Source organism: Setaria italica, chromosome III, assembly GCF_000263155.2.
Source record: "Setaria italica strain Yugu1 chromosome III, Setaria_italica_v2.0, whole genome shotgun sequence".
NCBI classification, from domain to species: domain Eukaryota; kingdom Viridiplantae; phylum Streptophyta; class Magnoliopsida; order Poales; family Poaceae; genus Setaria; species Setaria italica.
Window position 1 is genome coordinate 23021515 of NC_028452.1, and position 21234 is coordinate 23042748.

At 41.6% G+C, this 21234-nt stretch overlaps 2 protein-coding genes and 1 long non-coding RNA gene across 3 annotated transcripts; all 3 read left to right on the top strand.

The window, feature by feature from the left end:
* Nucleotides 1-682: 682 nt before the first annotated feature.
* LOC111256750 (protein ALP1-like) lies at nucleotides 683-2929 on the top strand. Its single transcript, XM_022825253.1, has 3 exons — nucleotides 683-707; nucleotides 1949-2739; nucleotides 2856-2929. The coding sequence occupies exons 2-3, from the start codon at nucleotides 1965-1967 to the stop codon at nucleotides 2927-2929; spliced, it is 849 nt and encodes a 282-aa protein (XP_022680988.1). The 5' UTR covers nucleotides 683-707; nucleotides 1949-1964.
* An 8300-nt stretch (nucleotides 2930-11229) lies between these two features.
* On the top strand, nucleotides 11230-12580 carry LOC101781712. Its single transcript, XR_214878.3, has 3 exons — nucleotides 11230-11420; nucleotides 11574-11670; nucleotides 11833-12580. It is a non-coding gene; the product is annotated as an uncharacterized LOC101781712 (long non-coding RNA).
* Nucleotides 12581-18998: 6418 nt separating this feature from the next.
* On the top strand, nucleotides 18999-21048 carry LOC101781315 (acyl carrier protein 2, mitochondrial). Its single transcript, XM_004962209.3, has 2 exons — nucleotides 18999-19310; nucleotides 20581-21048. The coding sequence occupies exons 1-2, from the start codon at nucleotides 19089-19091 to the stop codon at nucleotides 20755-20757; spliced, it is 399 nt and encodes a 132-aa protein (XP_004962266.1). The 5' UTR covers nucleotides 18999-19088; the 3' UTR covers nucleotides 20758-21048.
* The last annotated feature ends 186 nt before the right edge of the window (nucleotides 21049-21234 follow it).

Consider the following 21234-nt stretch of genomic DNA (forward strand, 5'->3'; position numbering starts at 1 on the left):
CTCAACCTTCTTCTGACAGTTTTTTAGTGCACACAATTGTAGCTTGCAAGTTTTTCTCCCTTCCCTTGTAATTTATGCACAGAGTTTCCAACTAATAGAAGGAGGATTACTGTATCAACTTATTCACTAGGCTACAGTTTGAAATACTAGGGTCAAACAGAACTATAGGGATCATAGAAACTAGAAAGGCTCTACTTTGGATTTCATACAACTACACAAGCATCTTACTTGCACTTGTTTAACCGAATGATAGGACTAATTTAGCCAGCATATTGTTTGACATAATATTTTAGCAAAAAAGTAATTAGAAAAAATGACACTGGATATTGTTGAAGTTTGGCAGTGAACACACAATGAAAGGATTGAACAATTTCTTTTTTTCAAAGTTCAAACTAAACAGTTACAAATGTAGTTCAGACTACAGGCGCTACCGTTTGTTAATGTAACTCATCAATGTGTATTTTTTGCCGGATTGCTATTTTACTGGAGTGACAAAATTTTTTTCTTATTTCGTGCTACGGTAATCTGATTTCAGTTCAACTAAATTTTAACTTTGACCTGTTGCCATTTACTCATTTATATTTTTAAACTCTTGTAGCTTGCTAGAGAGGACTGCTTGGAGCTTAGACAGGAAGCTAGCGACCTTCTTGAGTATTCTTGAGTATTCTATTGCTGGTACGACTGCAAGGCCGCCAACAAATAGCAAGGTAAAATTGGTGCCCCTCTTAATGGATTACTAAAATGACAGATTGTGGGTTGTATGGTCAGTAAACAAGCTTGTAGATTTGTATTTAATTCTACAATACTGTAATCAAATTTTAGATGGAAAAGTCGTCAAAGATTGTGGCAAAATGGGATTCGTTTGCCGCGAAAGCTTTCAATGACATTTGTGTGGAAGAAGTACTTGCTTTCAATCGGCCGCAGCAATGTTTGAATGCGGTGGGATATGCAAACCTTATTAGAAAGTTTTATGAGCGTACCAAGAGGCCATACGGTGAGAGTCAAATGAAGAATAGGTGGGATATATTGAAAAAAATGTATACCCAATGGAAGACTTTGAACTTGAGATCAACCGGATTGGGAAAAGATCCTGTTACTGGTTGTATTGTGGCTGACGATGAATGGTGGGAAGAACAAAATAAGGTGAGCCCACTAACAACAATATTACAGATATAGTTCACATACATGTTGTTTGTTTATTTTGGGTTGGAGTATAATAGCATTCTCTTGATATTTTACAGGCTATGCCAGGTTGTATCCGGTTCAGAACAGCTCCGCTTGAATATGAGGATCAGATGCGAATCATGTTTGAATCGGTCATTGTCACAAATGAAACTTCATATGTTCCAAGTGGTGGGGATGGAAACGTTGATGTTGATGAACATGATGTTGTTGATGTTGAGGACACCAATGATAGGGAGGCACATAAGGCCCCATCCAGTTCTGAGCGGAGGGCTTCAAAAAGGCCAGCTCCTAGTTCCCCTAAAGGAAAGAAGAAGAAGACTTTTAGAGACCAGTGCATGAAGCGGTTGGTCGATGCATATGAGTTGAAAGCTCAAAGTAGTAAACATTCAGCTACTTCACAGGTTGTTGATCACGTTAGAGATGAGATTGGAAATATGTTGGAGCAAGTCATTAAGGATGGGGCTGAGGAGGGGAGTGATGAACACTTCTATGCCACACAACTTCTTCAAAAAAAGGAAAACCGTGATGTGTTCATTACATTGAAGACACCAAATGGGAGGTTGAATTGGCTGAGGAGGGCTTGGGAGATAAGGAAGAAGCACTAGGATGTTGCATTAGTGTGCCATTTATCTTTCATTTGTCTTATGTTGTGTGAGACATAATTTTAATTTTCTAAGTATGCTGTGTGAGACTATGAACCTTCTATTAGTTGTGTTGTAACAATAAAAATTCATCTGATGACTTGGTTAGTGCTTTTTGACAGGCTTGCATTTGTTTTGATGAGTACCTCTAGTGCAACTAGTGAATGTGAAGGCAACAGTGATTCTGTTCATACCATGGATGTTGATGAATCTGACGACACTGATGATGATTACATAGTGGCAATGCTTGGTCTGGACTACATGGCATCATCTGGTATGAACAAGAAGAAGATTACTACTACGATAGCAAGGATGACTGGAATACAGTGGGTTGAGTTACAACTACAAGATCCAGTGGAGTGCTTTAACATGTTCAGAATGAGGAGGTCAGTTTTCTTAAGCCTTCATGACACTTTGGTGCAAGATTATGGATTGAGATCAAGTAGACAATTTTGTAGCAAGGAAGCACTAGGAATGTTTCTATGGGCTTGTGGTGCACCTCAATCTTTTAGGCAATGCAAGAATAATTTCCATCGCTCATTAGAAACTGTGAGTAGAAAATTTGAAGAGGTTCTTGAATCTATCATGAGATTAGCTGTTGACATTGTGAGGCCTAAGGATCCGCAATTTTCTACTATTCATCCTAAACTACAAGAAGCAAGGTTTTGGCCTCATTTCAAAGATTGCATAGGAGCAATTGATGGTACCCATATACCCGTAACTGTGCCATTAGCTGATCAACCGAAATACATTGGTCGGCATGGGTATCCTTCACAAAACGTCATGGCGGTTTGTGACTTTGATATGCGGTTCACATTTGTTGTCACTGGTTGGCCTGGTTCTGTCCATGATACTCGTGTATTATTGGACACGCTTGTCACATACAAGGATCAATTTCCACATCCTCCCGATGGTAAGGACGAGTTATGTTGCAATTTATTTTTCAGGAAATATTTGCTCATTGTGATATAACATGTAAATATAACATGCAGGTAAGTACTATCTTGTTGACTCTGGATATCCTAATAGAAAAGGATTTCTTGCACCCTACAAGGGACAAAGGTATCATGTTTCCGAATGGCAGCATGGTCAGCATCCGGTAGGATTGAAAGAAGTGTTTAATCATGCACATTCATCCCTTAGAAATGTGATTGAGCGATCATTTGGAGTTCTAAAGATGAAGTGGCGCATTCTCTTGAATTTGCCCAGTTATCCGGTTAACAAGCAGTCGAAAATTATAGTTGCTTGTATGGCCCTTCACAATTTCATCAGAGATAGTGCCGTACATGACGTGCATTTTGAAGAGGATTTTCAAGAAGATGATGGTAATTCAACCCAACCTAGCACAGATGGTGGTGGTGGTGCTTTAGGAGATGACATTGATATGGGTGCATTGCGTGATGCTATTGCTGTCGCTATGGTTTCATGATTCGTTGTTGTACCCATGATGGATGTTTCCATACTATTCCGATCTATCGTATGAATTTCATATTATTGTAATGTAATTTCTATTTAACAAACTCCAAAGGCATTAGAATTATTGTCTTCTCCTCAGATTCACAATAAAAATGAGCTATTATCAGCCTTAGGGGCATTCAGGTCAATTTACCAACCAGGACAGACAATCGACACAAAATAATCAGGATTGCCAAACACCCTGCTTATTCAGACAGCAGCTTATCCAGGCAGCAGGCTTACCAGATAAGCTTGCTTGTCAGATAAGCGAGTTCCAGAAAAGCGTATACAAACAGGGTCTAAACTAGCAGAGATACATATCGATGCAGTGCAAATTTCCTTGCGCGTCATTCTTGCAGTTCTTTTATTTGGCCGTGTAATGGACCCTAAAAAACGTTGTCTGGTAATTTGTCTCGGACAATTTTCCGACAACTTCCTCCATCCGTCTGATGTTTTGAGGACTGTAATTTTCGAATTTTTTATTTTTTTAATAGAAAAACTAATGTAATTACAAAATAATACATCAGATTGGGAAAATTTTAAAAATATACCCCAGTCTACCCAGGAAACGAAATCTGGTTTTCGTCTCGCTGGACGAAAAAGAGAAATTTTAGATGAAATTATGGTTTTGTCGGCCAACTAGACGAAAATAGGGCAATTTAATTATCTACCAAGTGGACGAAATATATATAATCCAACTAGTTGATGAAACAGCATGACGAAATTAGTTTTCGTGCGCATTGCATGATGAAATCTATATTTTGTCCACCCGGCCATGAGACGAAAAATGGGATTTCGTCTAGTGAGGAGACGAAAAGCAGATTTCGTCCGGTGAGATGATGAAATTTAGTTCCACGTTTCAAAAACAGGATGGCAACATGTCAGTAGACTTGACATGAAAATAAAGAATGGCAACATACCGGAAGACTTGAACATGCATCTGAAATTTTTCGAACCATTGAAGTTGCACTTCCCAGCACAAATGGTACAGTTGCATAGCAGTGAAATTACAAGACAAGGTGGGTATGGTGTCCGGGTACATCGTTGCTGATGGTAGCACAATGACTATAGAGTTTGCAACATGCGGACACCACCTCTTACCTAAACTACCTACTAAAAGTTGCAACGGTTAATCTAAACATGTGTTATTTCTAAATATAACATGGCTTAGGGAATTTAGAGAGCCCGGTGTAGAACCAAAGTGGCCTGGGAGAAGTGGGAGGGGCTAGCATTGTAGAATCCAGCACCACCGGAGGACGGCAGAGGTGGAGAATGATCCTTGTTTCGATGGTATGGGAACTTGTACCACGGTTCCGGACACATGGGGTCACCTTCGATGCTAATGACCCATGCATTTTCTTCCGTGTCAGCTTCCAGACTCTCCACCCTCTGCTGGAGATCGAAGATCTTGCATTTCAGATAATCGATGTACTTTTTGGTGTGCTTCAGAATAGGAGGGTCGACCCACTTTATGAAGCGACAGTTCTCTTCATTAAGGTAGGACTGCATACAAAGTCGTGTTAGGAATCGAAGGGAACATTATTATGTGAACTTTGGCTTCGTTCCATTAAACTAGCAAAGATACATGTCAATGCAGTGCAAATTTTCTTGCGTGTCATTCTGTTTAATTAGATAGCACGACGCATACCACCGCAATACGAATTTTGGAAGTTAGTCGTGCTAGCTGACTTCGCCAGCGCTCCTCTCGCCGCAAGATGCCTGCCGCCTTCTCCACGAGTGAAGGACGTATCCGCTGTTTGTGCGCCGCCAATTGGGTGCCAAAACCCCATCGGCAAGAGTTCTTATGGACAGGGCTGGCCTAAGCATGTCCAGGCTCGGCCCAGACCCAGGCTCAAAATTTAAATAATTAATAAAATAGTTAATCAATTGCATGTGCTTTGAGATAAGTATAATTTTTTAAGAAAGGAGTACCTAACAGGTGATCATCAAGCAATGGCCTCTTTATTTTATTTTAGTTATAGGAGTATTATGTGCTCTTACCCCCTACTCTGAAGCTCAATTGTGATTTTATCCTTGTTTTTGTCCACTTTGTGATTTTACCTCTACTTTTTCAAATATGAAAAGTCCGTTTACCTCTATTCTTAACTCTGTTAGTTGCATCTGTAATAAACAAAGTAAAAAATAAATTATGAAAACCCTTACTAACATGGTGAAAAAGACAACAATACCCCTTATCCCTTTCTACCCCATCCCCTCCCGAGTCCTGACGCCTCTCTTTCTCTTGATCTCTCTCCCGATGTCTCCCTCTCTCGGACCCCTAGCTCTAGCGGTTGCAATTCTGGCAAGGGTAGCAGGATTCCGGTGACTGGTGGGTGGTGAGCGGCCAGGGCGATGAGATTCCAATGGCTAGCGGGCGATGGGCGGCCAGGATGCACGGGTGGGTGGGAGGCGCGGGAGGCCGGGGGCCTGGGCGCACGTCCAATCGGGGGATTGAGCGTGGTGCGAGGCAGTCCAGGGGCACGAGCGCGCAGCCCGTCCAATGGTGGCTCGGTGTCATGGTGGTGTCGTAGCTTCTCCGGCGTTGGAGCTCCGTAATCCTTGAGTTGTGGATGTACTCCGGCGACATGGTTCTTCGTGGATGTGCTTGTGGGAGAGGCAAACACGGGCCGGCTAATGGTTATTGCAAGCTCTTAATAGCAAGTTGGCACAAGATGCGCAAGAAGTAGCGATTCTACTAGATTGGACCTCATATTTATTTTCGTGTTAAAGTATAGGCCTGAATGTCCATTTTTCAAGTTGCTTTGTAGGATGAATTAGTTTCGGTTTTTAGGCATGAGATGCAGGCGTTATCTTCCCTTTCAAACAGGCCTGAAATGTCCATTTTCATTTAAGTTGGTTTGTAGGATGAATTAATTTCAGTTTTAGGGCGATTCAGTCTGAAATACTGTCTAAATATTTGATGGCAAACAAATCAGGGAAGCAGGGGCATATTGGCAACCTTCAGCTCATTTGCCAATGTTATGAACTTCTAACAGAGTAGGGATAAACTCTTTCTTCAAAATCAAAAAGTAGAGGTAAAATCACAAAGTGGACAAAAATGAGGGTAAAATCATAATTGGAGTTTAAAATAAGGGTAAGAAAACAATATCCCATTAGTTATTATAGTCTTGGATGAGGTAAGGCAGCCAAGCAAGGAAGCTTTAGGCGTGTTTCCCAGCTTATAGGTTTGACCTGTATTTTATTCAGCTAATGGAGAACAGATTGTGCTGTCGAGAAGGAGCCCATGAACTCTGCTGAAAGAACTGCTTTCATGATTTGCATCTTAACGCAGACATGTTGGAAGACAAGAGTGTATTGCACTGCAGTTTCATGCGATCAACCTCTCTGCGCGGCTGCTTCCACTCACCTTGCTCCGGAATATGACAGCATTTTTCTGTGCTGTAGCTTGTCCAGTAAGCATGTGTTTGGTTTGAGGATCAAGTGGGATGAGTTGGCTCCGTTCTTATTTTCTAGGTTGCGTCCAATAAGCATGTGTTTGGTGAATCAAGTGGGATGAGTTGGCTCCGTTCCTATTTTTTGGGTTGGATCCAACCCATCTCGTGTTTGGTTGAGTGGGTTGGGTTCATTCCAGTTTTTTATTTGGTTAGATGGGTTGAAAAGGATGAATGATGTCATTTTCAACACTGTTAACACATTCATCAGCAAGCTCCACCGGTCATTTATGGGCCCATCTGTCATCCACTCTATTTCTCATTTTCTTTATTTCTTTTTTTTGATTTGATGCTTATCTTCTTGCCGCGAGCTACGCAGCTCCTCGCTGGCCGAGCACCGTCCTGCACCCCTGCCCTCCGCCGCCGCTAGCTCCCCGGCCCGTCGCTCCTCGTCGGCCACCCGAGCGCCATCCTGCCATCGCCACCGTGAGCTCCCCAACCCGCCGTCATGCCTCCTCCCTTCCTGTCGACCAGGCCTCCCCGAGAGGACGCTACCCCTACTGCGCCCACACCTCAGCCCTCCCCCACCGGCCGTCCTTCCCCGCCAGCCAGACCTCCCCGCATGGGGGCTGCCCTGGCGGCGCCTCGATCCTCCCCATCGGTGGCCGTTCCCCGCCAGTCAGGCCTCCCCGCGCGGAGGCCACGCCTCAGCCCTCCCCACCGGCGGCTCCTTTCCCGCCGCTTCTCATCCCTCCTCACTAGCGGCTTCTTCTCCCCGCGCCGGCCACGCCTCGCGCTCGCTCCAACAGTTCCCCGCCAGTCAGGCCTCCCCGCGCCGGCCACGGAATGGAAGTGGGTCAGGATGATCCGCTCGATTTGGGCAGACCATCTCGATCCGGATCTGGGAGAAATATTCTCTATAGGGATGGATCCAACCCACTTTATTTCTGAACCAAACATGGGTCCATCTAGTCTGACCCATCCCAACCCACTTCAACCCTCAAACCAAACACACCCTAAGTGACGTCTCTAGTGTGGTTTTACGATTAGTATTGCCTGTAGTGTGGTTTGCAATTATATATTTTGCAGATTGCAGTTTCATAAGAATGAAATCAATCAATGTCTTCATCTAGAGCACTAATCTAGTGACGATATCCCAAGTCCCCAACAGACAAGCACTCTACCTTCCATTCTCTTCATCGATATAGAGTTGGCTAGTTGCCACGCCTACACAGCCTACTACCACCTAGGCACCGGCGCACCGCTTCCACTTGATCGGCATCCGACTTGTTGTTACCATGCGTAGATCGGTAGATACCATGCATGTTTTGGTAGGAGGTTGAACTTAACTTTGTCTCGTTCCAAAAAAAACTCCATATCTTGTCTATCACTTCTCTCACTTTTGCGCCTATTCTTCTTTCTCCATGACTCCATGGACATGTAAACATCTATCTAATGCCCCTACCATTTTTCCAGGTCCAAAGAAAAAAGTTGGGTTCATATGTACCTAGTACGTACGTACCTTCCCTTCTATAGATCAGTCGTCAACAATGATATATTCCAAGTTGGAGCTGAGACGGTGCCGTGCATTTTAGCTAGCATGCGCATGTGACTACTAGAGAACCCTTATCACTACCACCTCCAAAGCCTCCTTCACCGCCAGTTCTGAATCCAGCGTATGACATTCGGCAGTGATGCGTGTACTCCGTCATCGTCGATTCTGGAACAGGCGGTGATATCTTATTAAAAAAACAAAAAAAATGGCCCTACACCCCCACCCCATTGCGCCCTCCCCCGGCCGCCGCCACCCCGCTGCCCCGCCGCTCACCGCCACCACGCTGACCTACCGCCGCCGCCACCCGAAGGGCCACGACACGCCGGATCCGGCCGCTGCCCGAGCCCAGAGAGAGAGAGAGAGAGAGAAGTACCACCGCATCCCCAAGCCTGCCGGAGCACGCCGCATCCCGCAGCTTGCGCCTGCACCCCTGCCCGGTCCTCGGACGCCGCCGCCACACCTCACCCCGCTGCTGCTCCTCACTCCTAGTGAGGGGTGAGCAGAGGGGGGAGGTGAGGGGTAGCAAAGGGAGCGGAGGGGTTGGGGGAGGGAGGCGGAGAGAGAGGTGGAGGGAAGGGAGGCGCGCGGCAAGGAGAGAGTGGCGGAGGGGAGGGAGGGAGGTGGAGAGGAGCTTGTGGGGAGAGAGAATCGGAGGGGAGGGAGAGAGAAGCGGAGGTCGGAGGGGAGGGAGGGAGGGAGGGGCCGGGTGGGAGTGCCAGTTTAGAAAAATTTCAGATCCGAAGAAGAGACGTCACTGCCGGTTCCAATTTTTACGGCCGAATTATGTAAAAAACTAGCGGTGATGAGTTAACACCGTCGAATTGCCGAAAATCGGTGGTGATAGGGCGGCTAGGATAGCTCTTTCTGTTTTCGGAATCTAATTCCAACTTTCTTTTTAAAGTCATTACCGAGAGTCGTGTGACGTCTGGGAAACTAATCTGTCTTCTCAATTGGGTTCTAGTGCTAGCTAATCCAAACCTTGACGGATCACACTCCTCCGAAGAAAGCCCGCAGCAGCACATACAATAGCTTCTCTTATCTTATCTTATTATTACTAATTGGAGACTCTTTTTGAAGCCTCCACATGATGCCACTTAGGAATCCTAGGTGGGCACTTGAGAAATTCTAAAAATTCTCTCAAAAAAGCAAAACACCTGTTGGATCTATTATGTTTTCGAAAAAATTACCCACCTATGCCATTATAAAAATAACCTAAAATAACCCCTAATTTATATCTAGATTACCCACATCTGCCATTATCTAAAATAAAATAAAGTAATCCCCTCATCTTTATCTAAATTAACCACTTATGCCATTATAAAAGAATAATTTAAAATAACTCCCCACCACTAGCATTAACGGAATATTTAAAGTGATCCCTTAAATTTGTATCAAAATAATGCACATAAGTCATTATTAAAATAATATGTGATAAACCTAAATTTGAATCTAAATCAAATTTCCTAAAAATATATGCCAAGGTACACCAATATATAATTTTAAATTATTTATTTCTTATATTGTTGGTATAGAAAACAATAATCAAGATATATACGGTATGATGTGCATCACCATTTATAAATATATAGTGTAAGTGAGGAGAATATATATTTTTATATTAAAAATATAGCTCAAATTTAATGTCTATTAAGCAAATTAAAGTGCATATCCGCGATGCAAAGTGAAAAAAAGGAGAGATTATAAATTTGGATGAAAATGTTATAGAGTAATTGCTAAGTAAAATCTATCATAATTGTATGAAGATAATAAGTATATATCTATATAAGTATTGTGTTAGAATATTTAACAAATGAGAGAGAGTTCAAAGTAGAGTTTTGATTGTTAGCTATATATCCTTATTTTTTTTCAATTGGAGTCTCCGCAATAGCGAAACCAGCTAGGATAAAAAAGATGAATCCTATGAATTGTCACAAAAATCATAAACATCAGGGTAATTCTGTAGACTCTAATAATTATAGTCATTAGTTTATTATACTTTTCAAGGTAACAGTTTTGATTGTTAGCTATGTACCCTTATTTTTTTCAATTGGAGACTCCGCATTAGCGAGACACGCTAGGAAAAAAAGATAAATCCTATAAATTATCATAAAAATCATAAACATTCAGGTATCAATCATGTAGACTCTAATAATCATAGTCATTGGTCTATTATATTTTTAAAAATTACCTACCACTATCATTATAAAATATTCTAAAATAAACTTTATATCTAAATTACCCACATACTTCGTTACTAAAAATAACCTAAAACAAACACTTAAATATTAATATAATTATCGGAATGTTCATTATACAGAAATATCAAAAAAACCAATATGTGATTCTAAATGTCTCGATTTAAAATTTTGATTATTAGCTAGCGGTGTAATTTTTAAACAACTTTCTACTACAATAGCTCTTAGAATTATTAGCCCGTGTACCAGTGAATACAGAACGAGAACATATTCCTTGGGCCTACAAGACACGGCTTCTGGCGCCACCCATCAACAAAAACAAGGAAAAGAATTCACTACCGACGCCCGACCGCCACCCAACGCGCGCACTGAATATAATTACCACCGTTAAGAAATGCGGCGTGCATCTAATTCTACTTTGGCGCAGCCGTTGAAATTATTTATCCTAACAGCCTGGTCACACTACCATGTCGACGGATCGCCCTGATGATCACTTTAGCTAACAACGCCACAGCGTTAAGCACCAGTGCCGACTGCCGACAGCCTTATCGATCTGACCTTTCGCCGGAACCGGCCGGCCGGCTGCTAAATTTCATGCCAAGTTTTCCAACCGGCGACGAGGAAAGATTCGACTCGCGAGCATACGCAACGCAACTTGTCGGGCGATAGCATGGTCCACGCGCGCAAAGAGGCAAAAGCCAAACCCGATCGAGCAACGCGGCATCAAGTTTTCTAGCTTAAAGAAATCCGAAAAGAATATCTGCGCATGTGTCCGCGTGATAGGCTAGCTATATAAGCCTCGGCGATCTCGCGTCTTCTCATCACATAACCGATCGAGTAACTCATCAGAGAATTGCGTAGAGATTGATCTCCGTGCTATAAGCTAGATATCTTCAGAAGATTAGAACGAGACAGGGAGAGAGCTGAGTTGGTAGAAGCAGAACGTGAAAGAATATAATGGAGGGCGTCAACCACAAGAACCTGCAGCCCCCACTAGGTGATGCCTGCATGGTCATTCCTAATTTAGGCTAAAATTGTCTTTCAGGACTTCACTGATCATGTTCTTCGTCATTTGTTTCCTGCTTTCAACTTTCAACTGCTCTTTTATTGAGTTTGCTGGCTGACCTGGTTTTGGGTTCCGATCCATTAGGCTACCCGACGGTGGATTCGGAGCAGCAAGGCGCGGCGTCGCCGCGGCGCGGACGAGCCAGAGGGCGGGGACGAAAGACTAGTTTCATCGATGGATGGTAAGTGTCACTATTTACTATAGTCATTAGCTTGCGCTTTAATTCAGCTGCCAATGTGACTTCAGTAGAGCACTAGTCCACCAGAGTTAAAATTCGATGCTCACTTTTATGCAAATTGGCCACTGACTGCTATATATGCGTTTGGTTTCATGTTTTTTGCAGCATTGCCGCCCTGTGCTGCTGTTGGCTCTGCGACCTTTGCTGCGAGTAGAGCAGACCAAGCCTCAGGCGGCGTGCACACAGTATTACAGACCGAGCGCCCGCCACATACAGCAAGTTCATGTACACGTATATATGTGCGTGTGTGTTGCATTCATCAGTTAAGAGCGGGGATGGTGTAAAAGTTTTCCACATTGTTTGTTTGGTAGTACAGCTCGTAGATTTATTTCTTTTTCTGATTGTTTTGAGTGTGGTTTGTGTGGACCTCGGCTTGTACTCTATCAGTTTATGTCCTTGTTCAAAGAAAGTATAGAACATATATATGAGTTCTATCTGTTATTTATGTGTTTGGTTAAGTTGGGGGCCGGGTCAAAAAGGTTCAGTCATGGAAGTGGAGTTTGCTGCTACCTGAGCTAGAGATATAGGTTGGTTACCCAGTCGATTGAATCAACCCTTGGTGCTGACTTCGCTCCATAAGTCTGGCTGTGATCCTTTGGAACATTAGGAAAGGATGAAATGCTCTGGTCTTTGAACATGTCCATCTCCATCGGAGGCTTTTGCTTCAAAGAATGTCTGTTGACCTTACTCTTTGGCAGCATAGAGCTGCCTCTCCTGAAGACTTTTGGTCATGTAGGCCTAGCGGGACAGATTTTGTATTGTAATAATCTAGTTTCTGCTTTCATTTCCCTTATTTATTCACAAATCTATTATACCAAAATATGCATATATTAATGAAATGTTCAGGTTGGCATTTATGTCTAGTGTACGTTCTAATAAAAACACAAAACCTCGAAGAGAAGCCACCAATATTGAACAATGCTCTCTAGCAACACTATGTTTGTACCTTGATTGCGATCCATTACATACAGAATTGGCAATTGATGTGGACCCATGTCATGTTCATCTTAACGATAAATGCATTTATATTTTATTAACTTTACAAAAATATATTCAATAGCATGTTGCCATTGTTGCTCAATGGTTGTTGTGCATTCATTCTAGAATTAACTCCTCACTTGTGTAAATACTATTTTAAATAAAATCAATTAGCAGCCTTCTCTCTCTGCCATTAGATGTACAATCCATTCATCCCTTTGCGTAAGACCTCGTTTACAATTGACTAGATCTTGACAAGTAGCAACTGTCCAATGTCATGCTCTTGGTATATATACCATTGCCAAAACATGGGGATGGTATATTAGAGAGGTGTCATGCATAATAAAAGACGAAAGTATAATAGGCTATCCATACAAAGTAAAAAGTATCTACTATTTATACACACACGCACTTTTTACTCCCAAAACATGAAACACCATGTAAATAGATATGAAAATTCCAAAGTGTGCTATCACAAGCATTCATAGAATTTCAAATCAGAATGAAGTGTAAAACGAGTATGTCCTGGCCAAAAAAGTGTTTGGTCGCGTGCGGAGCATATCCCCTGGAAAGATTACCCTATGTTAAATCACTAAGCAAGCATCAACTTGTTTTGTTTCCTAACACTCTTTCTTTTGATAAGATATAACACTGAATTTCGATGGTCCATCCCCAATCTAAAGGTGGTGCTTCCTCCTACAATGACACATGTGCAACATTGCACCTAGTCATTTATTTGCAGCTTTCAACAATTATATGGCTATTACCTATTACCAGTAGCCACGCATGTGCAACACATAGTTTAAAAAAATTACAAAGGAAACCAACCAGAATTTCGGGAGACCAAAAAAGATGCTAAGCAATTGAGCGCCACATGAACAAGAAACAGAAATAATTTTATTTTTAAGCTTATATACGTGCTAAACATTAAAACTGTTATACAATCATTTGAGAACTAACATGTTGTGAACAGTAAATGTGTGTTTTTATAAAAAAATCAAATTAAGATTAATACATAAAAAAATAGAAATTTTTCATGATTGTGTTAGAACAAATAAACCCATAATTATGTCCATACCATGAAGGACCTTAATGATTACAATAACTATTCATGTATGCATGCAAAATACATCTAATTTTAAAAAATGAGAATCAATTTCTAGAGTTTAAAACAAATCTAGTACAGAAGTATACAAGATTTAGCCTGAGCCTTGAGGCCATAAACTCCTGCTTCATCACACTAATTCGCAAATGCAACAAAAGTAAATGACTATAGGACCATTTCGCTCCTCAATTCAATACTCAAACTCATCACAAAAATCCTAGCTGATAGGCTACAGGCTGCTATTATCCCCCTCATTCATGAAAACTAATATGGTTTTATGAAGAATACAACCATCCAACATTGCCTTGCCTAGGCCTTTGAGTACATTCACCAATGCCAGCAATCAAAAAAGGAAATTGTAATCCTGAAGTTAGATTTCGAAAAGGCTTTTGACACAATAGAGCACAATACTATATATGGAATGATGGACCAGATACGTTTCCCAGCAACCTCATGTGATTGGATCAAAAGAATCATGAGCTCTGGAAATTCTTCAATCCTCCTCAATGGTGTCCAAGGCCAAAACTTCCACTGCAAGAGGGGTGTGAGACAAGGAGATCCTCTGTTACCTTTGTTATTTGTCATAGTTCCTGACCTTCTGTAATGCATGGTGAATAAAGCTCATAGTCAGGCCTCTTCTCCTTGCCAATTCCAAATAATGCCTCTTGTGATTTTCCAATAATTCAGTACGCTGATGACACAATCTTGATAATTAAAGCATGTCAAACATAGCTTCACTGTCTTAAAGGGATTCTGGAAGTATTTTCTCAATCTACAAGGCTAAAAGTCAATCATGCAAAATCCTGCTTAGTTCCTCTAAACCTCACCATAGAGAAAGCAATTATGTTGCCTGGAGTTGTTTCTGGATGTCAGCTTGGATCATTACCTTTCACCTATCTAGGTCTGCCATTAGATACAACCAAGCTAAAGATTGAAGACATGTCGCCATTGGTTAATACAATGGAGAGAAGAATCACTGCAACATCAAAATCTCTGAACTATGCTGGGAAAATTGAATTAGTCAACACTTCTCTAACCTCTCTCCTCATCTACTCAATGTGCACAATCAAGATCCCTCTTGGCGCTATAGACAACATGGATAGAGCAAGAAGGCATTGCATTTGGTGAGGATCTGATATACATGCAAGAAGTAAACCATTAGTTGCTTGGAAGAAAGTAAACAAACCTAAAGATAAAGGTGGATTAGGAGTAATCAATCTTAGAAGTCAGAACTGTGCTTTGCTTCTCAAACATCTAGACAAGTTTTACAACAAGAAGAACATCCCCTGGGTAAGATTAATATGGAACACATACTACCCTAATGGAGAAATCCCACATGTTTCTACAGAGAAGGGTTCATTTTGGTGGAAGGACATTATGAGACTCTATGACATGTTCAGAGGCATTGCAACTTGCACAACTGGAGATGGTACAAGTGTACAATTCTGGAAAGATGTATGGAAAAATAATCATCTAGATGAAGCCTTCCCTCGGCTCTTCTCCTTTGCTAATAACCAAGACATCTCGGTGGCTGAATTCCTCCAAAATGATACAATTGAAGATCAGTTTCACATTCCTTTATCCAGTGAAGCATTTCAAGAATATCAGGAACTTCAAAACCTGATTCAAAATATACAAATTCAAGAGAATGAAAAGGACAAATGGCACTACATTTGGGGAACAGACAGGTACTCATCCAAGCAGTTCTACAACCTGCCCTACAAAAACATCAAAATTCCTCCACCATTCCAGTGGATCCGGAACTCTAAGTGTAGCAACAAGATGAAGGTTTTTTCATGGCTTCTTCTAATGGATAGACTCAACACAAGAAATTTGTTGAGAAGGAGAAACTTTCAAATTGAAAATGGAAACTTCAACTATGTGCTCTGTAGGGAAAATTCGGAAGAAACTGCCCTGCATCTCTTCTTCACATGCCCCTTTAGCAGAGCTTGTTGGGAAAAGATTGGAGTGCTGTGAAATTTTAATTTGTCTTTCTATAATATGATGAAAGATGCAAGGCAAAACAACAACTCCTCCTTCATGAAAACTTTTATCAGTGCTGCATGGGAAATCTGGATGCAAAGGAATAACCTTATTTTTGAAGGAAGAAGGCCCTCTCTTCGAGCCTGGACATCTCAGTTTGTGGAAGAAGCTATACTACAAGCACATAGACTAAAGGATAGCAACAAACAAGCCTTTTTATATTGGGTAAAGTATGTATAGTTAATGTATAGTTTTTTCTTTTCTTTTCAGTTTTCTCTTCGGTGGGGGCACTCTTGTGCTATTGTTGCCCTTCTCGGGATCTGTACAGCGTTTATTTTGTTTTCTCCTTTTAATATATATACCATAGTGGGGGTTTCCTTGTTGTTTCTTTCAAAAAAAAGTATACAAGATCTTCATATTCATATAAAACATAGTAAATAATAGTTTTAAACTTATAACAAAGATGTGCATATAGCGAGCACTTTGAATGATATGTGCAATCATAAAAAATCATATCAAATTCTTTAAAATCAATCTTAGTGCATAGTGATAGCACACCAAATTATTTGCCAAATAATAATATCAAATTAATCATCTTGATGTCCACAACAAGTTTTCTAGGGATATCATATATATTTGCAAAAAAAAATATCAATGATGGCCACAATAATTTTAGTTTAGTTTTTAATTAATTTTTTATTTGTTTATTGCCAGGTCGATTATTCTTTAGGTTTTGCAATTTTTTGTATTAGCCTATTCATTTTGTGCAAGAAATTTAGGTTTGATTTTTATTGAAATATGTCAGGAAATATGTTGTGCTCATTATTGCCACCTTTTTAGTGCTATTTAAGTGGTGTTTTTGGACTAAATCTTATAGTAACCCGCCACTTGATACCTGAAATAACCCCATATTCCCATATGTGTTGTGTTTTGAACCATATTACCAAATCACAGGAAACACAACATAAATGAAGGGTTTTTTACAAGATTGGATTTGGGCTCAGACTTTGGATATTGATAGACAAAATCAGGAACATTGGACTGCAAGTCCGCAGGAGCAACTGAACTTGCACGGACGATATATTCCTCATCCGAACTCTGATTGGGGTGAATTTACTGAGAAAATTACATGCCTCGAAAAGATCTACAACTTTCGTATGAAGCACTCAAGCATTTGATGCCTACAGAGGGCTGGCCAATCGGCCTATGGGGGTCCAGGTTGATTGGCCTAGCCCGTTTTCAACCCTGATCGATGTGCCCTTCACCCCACAACACCGGACTATAAATATCCCCATTCTCTATCAGCAAGCGCATCCATCCACTAGAACTCAATGAAACCTAGGGCATTCACCAGGAGCTGAGGGCCGCTACAAGTCTTCGAAGTTATCTAGGAGATGACTTAGGCCAAACCCTAACCACCATGGCCTCCCTGCACGGTTGTGCCATGGCAGAGTTTAGGAGCAGTAGTGGATCATCGATAGTATGTACTCGGAGGTGATGATCTAAATATATCTATTATGTGAGCAATGTTCTTCATGACATCCGATCTGTTAGTGGCTCAATGCCTCCTTTTATGCTTTCTATCTATCATGGGTATGCTTGTTCCTAATCTAGTTCCGGATTAGACTAAATAGCATGCTTTATGTAATCATGGTGATTAGATCTAGTATGCTGACCCTTCTTGATAGCTAGACATGTTCCACCTGTGTTCGTACCCTTAAACCGCGTGCACCAATAGGGGGATCGTGATGGGGTCTGCTTCCGTGTAGGGTGTGGATCAGAGATCAACCTATGTTTGTGCAGTTGTAGGTTGATATGCATTTTGGCAATAACCCGTTATAGGTGCATCACTGCAACGGTCACCCACTTTGCATGTTCTGTGAGTCTAAGTTGCTAATCACTTTCTAGCTTGTGGCAATGTTGTCTTTGTAGAATAGACTGATGAAGTCAGTTTGGTTGTTGGTCATTTTTCCTTTTGCTGTTGGAAGCCATATTCCAGACATATCATGTCCTTATCGGAACATATCTGTTTCCTCAAACTCTATCCAAAATTATAAGTATCATCGATGTTGCCATAAATTGATAAAGAACATCAAAACAGATTAGATGTAAGAGTTTTAAAATCCTTGTTTCGTAAGAGTAGGAGTTTTAGTGTGATGGAAAATGGGAATTTAGGGGTTTAACTCCAATCATTACATCTTGGCCCTTTCTTATAACATATATTGCAATTTCACTATGCAATTTCCATCACAAATCAAACAAGGGACAAGGTCTAACATGCCCTCTATCAACTCCTACTTTTAATGGGCACGGCGATTAGAGGTCGGAGTTGAATTTGCATGTGAGTTGAACTCTAAGGTGCCATTTTGTTTGATCTTGTAGCTACCCCGCCAACATGTTGGTACAACTTTGTGCAAAGGATTTGGTTGTGGCATTTTCACCATCGTGCAGGAGACGAGATGAACTAGATGTGCTATGTCAAGTCAATTCAATGACTAATTATTTGGCCGGGCGAGTATATATCGACTCCCATGTTTGGTTCGTGCTTAGAATTATGGAGAGGAAATTTTTAGAGGCTCCTATATGGTTTTTGGTAGTTGGTAAATGTTAAGCTTTAAAGCTCACTAGCTTAACTATTGCAGCCCAACACCCTTCCACCGTGAACGTCCTTCAGTATTTTTCTTACATTTAGTTCAACAATTTTAAAATTATGCGTTAACATTTTAGATAGGCTAATTTAATGTTTTTTGGGTATCAGTATGCATGCTTTGCTTCCCCACCTCGCCTAGGTTTCTCCGATACATGTTTCAACATTTCTTATAATTGATTCAATAACTAATGAACTCTTGCTCAATATTCAAGATAGGATAATTTAACATTTTACCAAGATGAGGTACCATGTACTGGTCCCTCCACCTTATTTTAGTCATCCATTTACCATATTACAGATCTCAAACACGAGAAGTTTTATATGAAAAAAATCTGAGGAAGACATAAATTTCTCGACTTTTTGGTTCCTTTTAATTCTCCCAAGAAAAAACATCATGTTACATTCAGCCCATGATGCTATTTCATCTATTTGTTTTTTAGGAATTTCCATCTAATAGCCCAAATTTCCATCTATTGGTATCTTTTTAGTCTGGACTATTTGAACTGGGCTGCAGATCATTCTAATGGGCCGACAAATCACGGGTTTTAGCAGTCCCGCAGCCCGGACAAGCACGAGATCCTCCAGCTCCACGTTGCCCTTTCTCCCCCACTCGCCCGCCTGACCCCGAATCGAGAGAGGAAAACAATGGCGATGGCGGCGGCGAGGAGAGCCCTCCTGACCCACCTCCGCGTCCCGGTGGCGCGCACCGCAGCGGCGGCGGTAGCGGCGGGAACCGTCCCCGTCGCGGCCCGGAGGCTGTTGTCGTCAACTACGGAGGAAACGAAGGGGTCGTTCCTGGACAAGGGCGAGGTCGCCGACCGCGTCGTCTCCGTCGTCAAGAACTTCCAGAAGGTTGAACCCGCAAAGGTGAGCGCGATCTATCCCCTCGCGGCGGACGCTTGTGCGGCCGCCCGTACGTTTTGCTAAGTTCGTGGATCCGGATCTGTGCTGGAGGGTTTAGGGTTTTGAGCGCGCATCGCCGGATGTTGGCTTGGTTTTGTCGAGTGAATTAGGCGCTTCATGAAGAGCTAGGTGTAAATGTGTAAGAGGTTGTGAAGCATTAGTTGAGAAACCGAGTGATCTTCTTAGCTGTTCTCAGATTGGAGATGGAGACCTTATACAGAATGGACTCCACGGCTTCTTTACTGTTGACTATTCGATCTGGTAGTTATATATGTTTGATTCAGAAATTTCGAAGTTCCTTTATTAGTATTGATTAGTATGGCACTCAGTGGACACTAGTCACTGGATGTGCACGAGTCTAATTATCCATGTGGGTTAATAGATCCATAATATCATACTTGCCCCCTGAGTTGTCGAGAAGTTGTGTGTTACCTTGTGCCAGGGCAGTGTTTCCTTGGCTCTGTTTTCAAAATCATGGTAGATTCTGCAGTTCTGAATTTACAGTAGCTTCTGCAGTTCTGAATTTACAGTAGCTTCTGCAGTCTTTGCTGCCCTGTTTCTTTTGTAGAATTGAGGAGCTGAGAAAATTATTGCTAAACCTAGCCTCATGATTGCGAAGAGGTCAAGTGGTGACTGAAATGACAAAATCTATGCTTAGATGGATGCTTGAGGCATTGTCTGTCATATGGGAAATTGAGCCAGTTTCTTATTAGTTATTTTTTGTAGTGCTTGGATGTGTTTGATACCTGAAATCACCAAATTGTGTAATGTCAGTATTTTCCACCTAAATATCTGTAGGAGGTTATCAATGATTTTCCCCCCACATTGTATTGAATTCCTGTTGATAGGAGTTGACTGTTGTGCTTTTGTTCAAATTGTAGTGCACGTTGTTTCGTGATATAAGCACCAAAGTTATAAATGAAAATAAACATTCCTTTCATGGCTCATAGGTTTGAAGTGAGTGTAACAGCTCCCAGTTTCATGCTTAATGTGTTCTTAGTTGCAACTAGGATGTTAGCACAAAGATTTAATCTGTTAAATTATTGTCATGCACTGCTGGTTTTATTCACATTTCAGCTCTATGTTAGATGCTTGCTTTGATCCATTTCCCCTTTTTTGGCTACCTAAACTTGGCATGAATCTATACTTTGGTGCTTTGGTATAGAGAATGTTACGAGGATAGGAATCTGCAGTATTGTAGATGTTGACGAACCTTCTCCATCAAATCTTGCAGGTGACACCTACCGCTCATTTCCAGAAGGACCTTGGACTTGACAGCTTGGACACTGTCGAGGTTGTGATGGCGTTTGAGGAAGAATTCGGCTTCGAGATCCCTGACAATGAGGCGGAGAAGATTGACTCCATAAAGACAGCGGTCGACTTCATCGCCTCACATCCCCAAGCAAAATAAGAGCATTTCTTCTTTCCCGTTCCAACGCACTTTTGTATCCAAAACCTGTATGAGGCACGGAACTGATTTGCTGTAGCTTGCCCAAGTGGGTGCATGGCCTGAAGTTTTTCTGGCTGCACCTGCCAATGGATAGGAAGTCTGTTCTTTCTCTGTGTTGATCATGTTGGAATAAACCGGCTACCAATTGGTGGTTGTGGATTTGTGACCCCATTTGCAGGTGCTGGAACACCTTTTGCGGCCAAACTTGTGCACACGGTGCATGGAAGTCGTCAGTAGTAATCTCTAGATCCATTTTTTTTTCTGTGTCTGTTGCGCAAATTCGTGATGCTGGATGGATTGTAGGATAGGCGTACACAGCAGGAAAGGGGTTGGCAAGATAAGCTGTGTGCGAAGCGGTAGATTACCGATTTTGGTTTTGAAATTGGCTACTTCTTTTTGGAGGTAGTACGCCCTCGCCGATAGCCCTGTGGAGCAGAT

What these genes read in the sequence shown, in the direction of transcription:
- LOC111256750 (XM_022825253.1), top strand. Translation starts at nt 1,965, where the DNA reads ATGAGTACCTCTAGTGCAACTAGTGAATGTGAAGGCAACAGTGATTCT. An exon ending in ATTTCCACATCCTCCCGATG is followed by an intron (nt 2,740 to 2,855) that starts GTAAGGACGAGT and finishes ATATCCTAATAG; the next exon opens with AAAAGGATTTCTTGCACCCT.
- LOC101781315 (XM_004962209.3), top strand. Translation starts at nt 19,089, where the DNA reads ATGGCGATGGCGGCGGCGAGGAGAGCCCTCCTGACCCACCTCCGCGTC. An exon ending in AGAAGGTTGAACCCGCAAAG is followed by an intron (nt 19,311 to 20,580) that starts GTGAGCGCGATC and finishes CAAATCTTGCAG; the next exon opens with GTGACACCTACCGCTCATTT.